At 48.2% G+C, this 9,983-nt stretch overlaps 1 protein-coding gene across 1 annotated transcript; it reads right to left on the minus strand.

The window, feature by feature from the left end:
• Window positions 1–329: 329 nt before the first annotated feature.
• LOC144167260 (uncharacterized) lies at window positions 330–9,222 on the minus strand. The gene is made up of 2 exons (XM_077696592.1): window positions 8,702–9,222; window positions 330–633 (listed from the first exon to the last, which is right to left on the minus strand). Exons 1-2 carry the CDS (start codon window positions 8,903–8,905, stop codon window positions 331–333), a joined length of 507 nt encoding a protein of 168 aa, XP_077552718.1. The 5' UTR covers window positions 8,906–9,222; the 3' UTR covers window position 330.
• Window positions 9,223–9,983: the final 761 nt, after the last annotated feature.

A 9,983-nucleotide genomic window follows, 5' to 3' on the forward strand; every position in this document is an offset into this window, starting at 1 on the left:
GGACGCAATTTTAGCCGCAAAAGTTAACTACTCCGCTGCCTTATAAGATCTGTTTGCGAAGCTCGAGTATCAAATGCCATAATGAGGCGTTAGTTTAAGCGCTTAAGCAATTTGGGGATTCCCGACGACATTTTCCTGCGAAATGAACCTAAAGCTGGCGTGCAAAAATAATTCGCGATGTGGTTCAGGCTCATCGTGCATGCGTCACTTACTAATGGAAACCAGGTACGAATAGAAACTCCCGACAACCGAAGAAAGTACGCTCCCAAAACTGAAACTTCGTCATGCAGGCTTCTGTCGCCATGGCCATGCACGCGATATCTTCTTGCCCTACACAGTGGCTGGAAACAGGGCGCATGACATACAGACCTGTTGGGGGGGACGGAGGCCAGGGGCTGGTCGAGGCAAAACGCCAGGGCCGATGAACTCTGTGTGCTTCATGGCGGCCCCGTGGCTCTCCGCCTCCATCTGGAGGAGGGAGGCCTGGTTGAACAGGTTCAGCCCCCGGGCGACGCCTGCGTTCGGTGGGGTGGCCACCGGGCTCACGTCCAGGGGCACCATGCGACCCATCAGGTGAACGCGCCTCCAGCTCTCCGCATACACCTTGCTTCTACGCATAAGCTTGGGGTTGGCCTGAGGGGAAGAGCAGAGTGTCGGAGGAGGATAATCGGCGATTCCGTGACACCTCCTCTTGTGAATGAACCTTGGCGGTCGCTTCGGGCAGCACAAGCCTCTGCCGCCTTTCTGTTAAGTCGTATAGCAATTAGAGGTGTGCCAGTGGGAAAAAATACGATTCGAATCGAAGTTATTTAACGTTCAAATATAAACCAGCACAATAATTTCGTCCACCTCGAATGAAATGGGCGTTCTTAACCATTCGCTTTGCTCATTATGTTCCTTCAACGAGGCCCTCATCCCCCCAAAATACACGCTTAGTGATGACCTCGATTCCGGCGGTCCTGCTGCACAAATAGCATACTAGGGTCCATGTCCAGTGAACTCCTCCTTACTCGACGTTGACGCTCGAATCACTGGCGTGGGGGCCTTAAAGAACGCCTCCTTCCGAGCGAACTTGGGGGAGCAGAGCTGGCTGGCAACCCCAGATTCAAGAAACCCTTACATACACATTAAATACACGGGAATACGATGGGTAATTTATTTGCTTCTGTAGCTGAATTATTAGAACATCGCATGCGATATCCTAAAGTAATGGTTCTGAATCCTCCTGATGGAACAAATTTATCTCCATTCGCAACCTCTCATTTATAAATTTATTTTTTCACGCAAAAAAGAGGCGAAATCCTTCCCTTATACCCTTGTTAGCGTGAACGAACAGAACTTTGCAATCACCATCAATGTACAGCCTTTGGCCAAATTTTCTAGACCATGACAAAAGCATGCGGGCCACAAAGTATTCAAAGCACAAGCTTACCTATTGAACTCTGCTGAAACGTTTCGTTCCGCAAAGTGGGAGAAAACACCTTTCTTTCTAACTGTCAAAAACAATTTTGGTAACATTTAAGCAGTGAAACGTCGACATTTTACACGGAATTCTTGGTGGCGCAGAACCCTTTGTAGTGGCCTAGGAAATTTTGGCAAAGACTATAGATACAGGGAAAAAATATTAGGCGCGCCATTTTATTTCTTTTTAAATGCAATTATTTGCATTTACTTATAATTGTGTGCTGATTACTCTAAACCTTCGCCCGGCACCTGTGATGTTCGACATAAAAGCTCAGGCGTTCAGGAGCGCGCAATTGCCGAACGAGCTGCAGATATATGAAACGACCTCACGAGCATTAGGCCTTCGTTTCGATGTAAAGGTGAAACAAGGCAGAATAAGTTAGAACATACGGGAAAACAACCTAGAATTCAAAAGAACAAACCCGGGCCAGAGCCCGAGCCGCGGCGCGAGCACGCAGGGGTTTATAACCAAGCGGACTGACAGATCCGCGACCATAAACTGGCGACCACCTGCAGCCGCTCTTTCAGCGGGGGGGCATTCCTGGTCTGGCAACCATGGTATCCCCGCGATAAAAATGTGCAAGTTTTACTAAAAATATTTATTAGGGAAAGAAGTCACGAATGTTCGCGTTTGAAAAAAATGCAGAGACGTTTGAGCTGTCAATCAAAAATATTTCAAACAAGTTGTCTACATAACTTGATTAAGAAAGCTTACATTTCCCATATTTGTAGGTAATTTCGTCCAGAGTTTGCTGTACTCTGATTTCTCTGAAGCGACCTTTTTTTGTCTACCTTGCTTTGCAGTATCAGCCCTCTAACGGGATGCCTTCGCGATGCGCTGCTCATCATTTGTAAGGCAACCTTGTGTTTCGTAGAAGCCAGCTTTTACGACAGCTTGGTCTAAGATATCCTGTGTCCCTCTGCTTTTAAAGCTTCATAAATCACCATGCTAGGCGAGTAGAAGGCTTCAGGTATCGCTTGCAGTTTCGTAGATACCGGGTTGGATGCTCCTCATGAGAAACAATTTTTAGTGACAAGAAGTTTTGAAAATGCTACTTAAAATCCGATAGGCAATTTGTATCTCTTACATGATAAAATTACTAAATCACCAGGCAAAAGCTGCAGACATGCAAATTTCTTGTGTTGCGCACAAAACTAACGCTTTCAGTTTCGGTTTCGAGCACGCCCGATGCGTTTCCGTATCTCATGTTTGCTTCGAAAGAAACCACGTAGGAAGAAGCTTTTTTTTTTTCAAAAAAATGGGGTGTAATAAATTCCACATTCAAGAAAACGGGAAACAAGATTTGTTGTTGTGAAACAAAAAAAATTGCGTTTGTCAGTTGGCGTCACACTTGAAAGGGAACGTGCGAAAGTTGGGCGAATCGGAGTGACAGCGTCAACTGTGTCAGAGGGCGTCATACACCTCCAACCTGGAGAACTCCATCCACGGACGCCAGGTGAAACGTTGGCTGTAATTCGCGTTCTCACTTACCCGCCATGAGTAGGTGGCAACAAAGAACCTAAATATGCAGTGCACTACGGTTGGTGCATAAAATTCCATATCGCGAGAAACCACGATACATTATGCCCTAACTAAAGTTTGAACTTGGGATAGTTGGTCCTGCATAATATGACGATAAAAAGCGCTTGAAACGGGGGAAAAGAACGAAATTCCCAAACATGGACACTGTAATGAGGACCCAAAATGAATTCAAAAACAGTGCTCGTGTTTGTAAATTCCTTATTTTGTCCTCGTTTACGCTGTTTTCGTTATTTTTAATTTTGGCCTTTTTTCACAGAAAAATAAGAGCCGCCGGCGTCTAGCCTGTAAGTCATCCCGACTTTAAAGATCGGGGTCATTTATGCGTTAGGTAAACGCCAAGAAATTCTGTGTGCCGTCTTTCACTCCAAATCACTGTTGGGTCTGTTTACTCGTGAGCTCTGACTCACTGGCAATTTTTTAGTCAGTGGTTGCTCACCAGTGACAAACTATAGTCACCCACCCGCGGTCCTCCGGTGGTTCACCGTTGGATGACGTGACACCCGGTTCTAGACCGGCTAACCATCACCTACCAATGAAGTGGCGCTCCGGTGACGCACAATTGATCTACCAAAGTAGGTGTCACCGGTTCGTCACGGTTCAGAAAGCGAGTCGGAAAGGGGAAGGCAAGGAACGGAGAACGATGGAGCGGGAGGGACAGGGAAGGGGAGGGGAGGAGGCGGTAGGAAACAGGAAAGAACATTCATTGTGATTGAACAGTGCAAACTTTACGGGACAAGAGAAGAACACAGCACGACACAATGAATGCATACCAACTGGCCCGGTTCTCGACTCGGTTCCACAGGGAGAAACGATACGCTAGAGTGTGTGGCTGGTGACGTGGATGGTATGCGGTGTAGGGAGAAGGGAAAGAGGTTGTAAAAGAATAGAGAAGGTAGTCTAGCGTTGAATTTAAGGACGACAGTAAGTTGGGATTTAAGAATTGAAGACAGGGAAAGGAATAGGATTAGGACAGGGAACGTGAATTTTCGCGGGAAGTCGGAAGACGTGAAGGAGGAAAGCATGGGTATTGAGGGGTGGCCAAAGCTCTGTCGTCTTTCCATGCTATTTCTTGCGAAACTAGGATTTAATTACATACGGCAATATTTTTGTCTCAGTATCTATTTTGCACCAGCGCTCGCAGGCACTGGGACCGAATTTTATAAAAGTGTCCGTGAAGTAACGCACATGCCAGGACCATTACCAGGCTACGAAGATACACGATGTGCAAGACACTCCACTAGAAATAGATAAATCGGTTACTATACGCCAAGGTAATCTATATCTACACTTCAGCTGCCGCAAGCACGGGACACGGTCCATGGTGAAAACATAAAAAGCAATAATGTCGACGGAGATTAGATAACTGGCTTCATGGCCTGCACAAGCTGCGCTGAGGAGCTTTTTGAAGACAGTACGCATGCATCCAAAATTACGGCTCTTGAATCCATTTTCAAACGAGAAGACGCCCGTGATCGCCACAATGCTAATTAGAAACGCTAGCTCGAAAAGGAGGAAATACCAGAAGAAGGGGCTCTTGTTTTGACCGTGATATCTTTATTGTCATCGCAAAACTTGGAGTTTGAGGGGTAAATGTTCTTCCCAATTCTGAAAAGGGTGTTTTCAAGAAGGAACGGCGGAGATTTCTCAAAATGTAGCACACTGTAGCAGAATTTGCTCATGGTACAGTTTAATGAACCTGGTGTAAACGACACCGCTGTTGCCTTGAGGCCATGGTCTGATCTCCCCTCGCTTATTATTCACGAAGCAGTAACGACAGATTTACACTGCTGTTCGAAAGGGAAATATGGTGGTCCCGTGCACGCAGAAAACTCATCCGGCGCAACCCCATGCGCACGTGGGCAAAAAAACAGGCTGAATAGGAGTTAGAAGTAAAGGGAGAGAGATGGATGAGTTTGTGGATGACGTAGCTGCACTCGTCTATGTCCCGACACTGGTAAGTGGTACCGGCACATCGGGGCGAATGAAAAAGACTTTCTCGCAACCGAGCGCGCACGCAGCGACCAAGCGCAGCTCAAACGACAACGCCGGGCAGGGGAGACGGCGGAACTTCCGAGGCAGCGGCAGCAAGACCGGCCACACATTACAGCTTCGCTGGTAAACCCTCTGCACGGAATGCATGGAAGTATTTCTTAACCGTCTGTATAAGCAAAGTACTGCAGTTAACTGGACATCGGGAAAGTGCCACCAAACTGTATCCGCTGTATACCTCCTCCTATCATTGTATATCCAACTTCGCACAGGACGTTCTTCTCGCCGAAGCGATTGGTGCGCTTCCAAGATTGAGACCGCTACACGACCGGTCTAAATTTTTAGTTTTGATAACAAACCTTCCTGCAACAGAAGCTTGGATATGAAGTGAAGTGGAATAAAATGCCTTATTCAGTTAAACGTGCTACGTTGCACAAAGGTCTCTTGGATGCAATTTTAGCCATAAAAGTTAACTTCTCCGCGGCCTTATAAGATCTGTATGCGAAGCCTGATTGAGAAGCATCATAATCAGGTATTAGCTGAAGCACTTAAAGGAGCCATGAAGAGCAAACACAAGTTTGGTTCATTCAAAAGATTGTCTCGTTAGAATCATACTGACACCACTTTTAACGCAAACTTCGCTCAACTAAGCTACATAATTAGGAAAAACGGGAATGGTCATGCGACCCACCAGCTCATTTCCCGCAACAGAACCTATGATGTCACATGAGCTCAGCTCTGCGATTGGCGGAGGCTGGCAGAAGCAGACGCAAATTAGGTAGAGCTTACAAACTAGACGAACGAGCGATTTGCGCTTAAAGGGGTCCTGAAATACCTTCCGCCGGTGCATGGATGTACATGTACCCAAATAAAGCAATGTATTTGCAATCTCCTCCTGCAAGAATTTTGTTAAAGCGATGAGTATTAGCTGAGAAATCGTAAATCAAAAACCGCGCATTATCGTCGCTCCGCGTTTCCTCCTCCTTTCGACTTACTCTCCGCTGTTGACGGCGCGCGAGCTTTGCCTCCCATCATGCTGCGCTCCGCAGCGGTGACGTACTTCCGCTATTGCGCTGCTACTGTCGTCTGCTACGGGCAAGCTTTGTTGACACCATGAATCCCGCACTTCGCTCAATGCTGGAAAACCGAACGAAAAATCTGGCCGCATGTGTGCGGCGGCCTCGCCTTGCCCTTTCGCGGTGTTCGTTGGTGCAGTTGCTATCGGTGGCACGTGACTTTTTATCGGCGGCGAACTCGCAGCCATACGGGGAAGATCGTGCGCTCGTTCCCTTTGATGCACCGACACTGTTTATCCAAAAAGTGCCGTATCAGATGTGGCCCCGCTGGTGCCGGGTCTTATTTTGCGGCGGTCGTAATTCCTGCCGGCGACATGTGAAAAAGACATTTTAAATCGATACAGAACCCGTGCACAAAACCCTTCAATCATGTGACCAGTTCAGCTTGGGGCGACGCGTGGTGGAGAGCGGCAACGTTGGCAAAGCATGCTCCACCGCGGCTGTGAGCTTTCTAGCGCTGGAGCGAGCGCCACTTCTTTGAGAATCTCAAACATCGGTTGCCTTGACAACAAGGCACAAACCACTGTAGAACTCAGTTACGGTTGCGTGTTCCCGGTTCAGCTCGGGGCCCCACCTCGCGACATGTGGGCACTGCAGGCGTACCACCCACTCCCATTGGGAAGTGCGCGATGCGTTTGACATTACAGGAGGCGATGGTGTGTGTGTGTTGTGGACGTCTTTGTTTCGCGATGCAATGCGACGTTGTGCTTCTGCGGGTGGATAGTGCTTCCCATGGTCTGGGTTATCTTTCTCGAGCGACGTACGACTCAACTTCGCATGGGGTATGTGCAGTGTGCGTGGCTAAAAGCCATCTCGGCTTGTGCGCCGGAGTTAAGTGACTTGCTGTTCATCCCCGCAAACCGCGCGCGAGGTGAGTGCCGAATTTACGACGGGCAGGAGGAGGCAACCCATCGTCTTTCAATCGCGGTTCAGACTTGCAACGCATGTTGTGACATTGTGTTCGTTCAAAACCCATCTCTGGATTGTTTTGAAGTAGAATAAAATGTATGCGTCAAACCCGGGCATTCGGCTCAGGGCGTTCTCTGCGATTGCACGAAAGAAGTGCCACGGGGCTTCAACGCTTTCTTTACGGAACGTACTCAGTTAAGGGAATATCCATGTCGTGTTATGGCCGTGCTGCATTTAATACAAACGGTTAAACGTTTGTTTACACTTGTTTCGTTTGTCGTAAAATGTCCAAGCACTCCGGCACTCCGCCGGCAGATCAGCCGGCGAGCCGACGCTGAGCAGACGACTCATCTCTTTGCCGGAAGTGCGTGAAAAAGCCGCCCAATAGCAGGATGTCTAGCTCATGACGAACATCTGGGAATCGATGATGTAGACATGTGAAGATGGCGGCGTCCAAAAACACGAAGGAAAGGGTGAGAAAAAAGCGACAAACTTTGCAACAAAAGTGTGAGCTTTCCGCTGCGCGTAAAAGAGTAATACTTGGCACAGATGACGTTGACGACCCAATCTAACGATTGCGCTAGTTCATTTAGTGTGCTCAAAACGCCTTTCAGGGCCCCTTTAAATTTAGGGCACATTCTTTACAAAGCAATAAGAATGATGGGACAAACAGCGGAAGTTCCGAAAGCACATGTAAACATAGAAGTACTGATGCGTTCGGCTGTTCGTACTGCGCACAGCATACTTGGTTTAGCTGCACAGCACTACGGGTCTTGGGGTTGTCTCAGACGACACTGGCCGATTGACGCAAGCAACGGTGTCTTACGTGACCCCATTTGTCGAGCGAGCACTGTTTCAGGGAACGAATATTTTCTCCCAGAACAAAAACAAGCCAGGTTTAAATGCGGGCAAAAACAAACCAAACGCTTGCCACGGTATGGTGGCGCCATCTAGGTTACGGAACGTAAAGAAACGCGGGAACAAACCAACACCGCTGTACAGGGCGGAGACAACCTTTGAACGGTCCCGTGCCGCCGCAATTGGGCCAACGGGCTCAACGCGTTATTCTTTTCGTTTCCCACGAGACCTAGCAACGCGAAACAGACAATATGATTCAAACTTCTTCAGTAAACCGCGTTGCGGCGATAATTTTAGCGCGGTTTTGACACAATGACTTGCTTCGGCGGCGAGCGAGCAACCGAAAATGGCGGCGCCAGCGTATACGTGTCTCTACCCTGTACGGCGGATGCGTGAATGAAGGTACTCTAGGCTGCAGAGCGGTCGGTTCCTGTGATGTCATTTGGGACCACGAAAACGCACGATTTAGCGGGAAAATCAAAATTTTAACCTAAATTGTTTAATTTCTCAGTGAATAACGCACCGTCTGTATCCGGACAAGCGCTGGGGGCACTATAAAACACGAAATCTTTCGAATAAAACCAACTTGCATTTTCTTAAGCAACTTGAGGTCCTCTGACGACATTTTCAAGCCAAATAAATCTGAAGATGGCGTGCAAAAATAATTCACGATGCACTTCAGGGTCATAGTGCTTGCGTCACTTACAAATGTAAACCAGATACAAATGGAAACCCCCGACAACCGAAGAAAATACGCCCCGATCACTAAAGCTTTGTCATGCAGGCTTTTGTCGCCATGGCCATGCACGCGATCTCTTGCCCTATACACAGTGGCTGGAAGCAGGGCGCATGACATACAGACCTGTGGGGGGAGGACGGAGGCCAGGGGCTGGTCGAGACAAAACGCCTGAGCCGATGAACTCTGTGCTTCATGGCGGCCCCGTGGCTCTCCGCCTCCATCTGGAGGGGCGGGGAGTGGCTTGTTGAACAGGTTCAGCCCCTGGGCGACGCCTGCGTGTGGGGGGGTGGCCACCGGGCTCGCGTCCAGGGGCATCCTGCGGCCCATCAGCCGATCGCGTGCAGAGCCCTCCTCGTGCACCTTGCCTTCGCGGAGGAGCCTGGTGATGACCTGACAGGAAGAGCAGAGTGGCGGAGGAGAACGTTCGCATTGACACCTGCTCTTGTGAATGAATCTTAGCGATCACACGGGGCACCACAAACCCCTACCGTCTGTACGTCGTATAGCGAATGAGGAAAAAAAATCCAGTTCAAATCAAATTTACACCGAATGCGTACAAAAAGTAACCAAAATGGTCAAATATGGAGTAGCAGATTCATTACGTCCACCTCGAACAAAATCAGAGTTATTAACTGTTCGCTTTGCTCATTATGTTCCTTCAACGAGCACCTCATATTCTAATGGAGGACGCGGGTTCGATTCCCGGCCGCGGCAGCCGCTTTTCTTATGGAGGCGGCAAGCAAAAACGTCCGTGTGTACGAGATTTCGGTGCATGTTAAAGATCCCTAGGAGGTCAAAATTAATCCGAAGCCCTCCACTACGGCGCGCCTCATCGTCTGCGTTGCGTCGGCGCGTTAAACCGTACAATCACCATCATGATCACTCATCTTATAATGATACATGCTTAGCGATTACCTCGATTCTGGCGATCCTTCTGCACAAGTAGCATACGAGGGTTCACGTCCGGTGAACCGCTCCTTAGTCGACGTAGACGCTCGAGTCAATGGCGCGGGGGGCTCAAAAGAACGTCCGAGCGAACATCGAGGAGCAGAGCTGGCTGGCAACCCCAGGTTTAAGACACTCTTACATACACATAAATACACAGGCATAGGACGGGGAATTCATTTGCTTCTGTAGCTGAATTATTACAGCATCTCACGCGATATCCTGAAGTAGTTGATTCGTGTCCTCCTTAATTAAGGAACAAATTTATACCTCCATTCTTTACCTTTCATTTACAATGTTGTTGCACGCAAAAAAGTGACGAACTATTTGACGTATATAACCTTGTTGGCGTCAACAAGAAGAACTCTGCAATCACCCTCAATGTCAATATAGGGCAAAAATATTATGCACGCAATATCGTTTTTTTAATGCAATCATTTGCATTCGCCTATAATTTAGT

The sequence above is a fragment of the Haemaphysalis longicornis genome, unplaced genomic scaffold, assembly GCF_048455015.1.
Source record: "Haemaphysalis longicornis isolate Haplotype H1 unplaced genomic scaffold, Haemaphysalis longicornis Haplotype H1 scaffold_1, whole genome shotgun sequence".
Taxonomy (NCBI): domain Eukaryota; kingdom Metazoa; phylum Arthropoda; class Arachnida; order Ixodida; family Ixodidae; genus Haemaphysalis; species Haemaphysalis longicornis.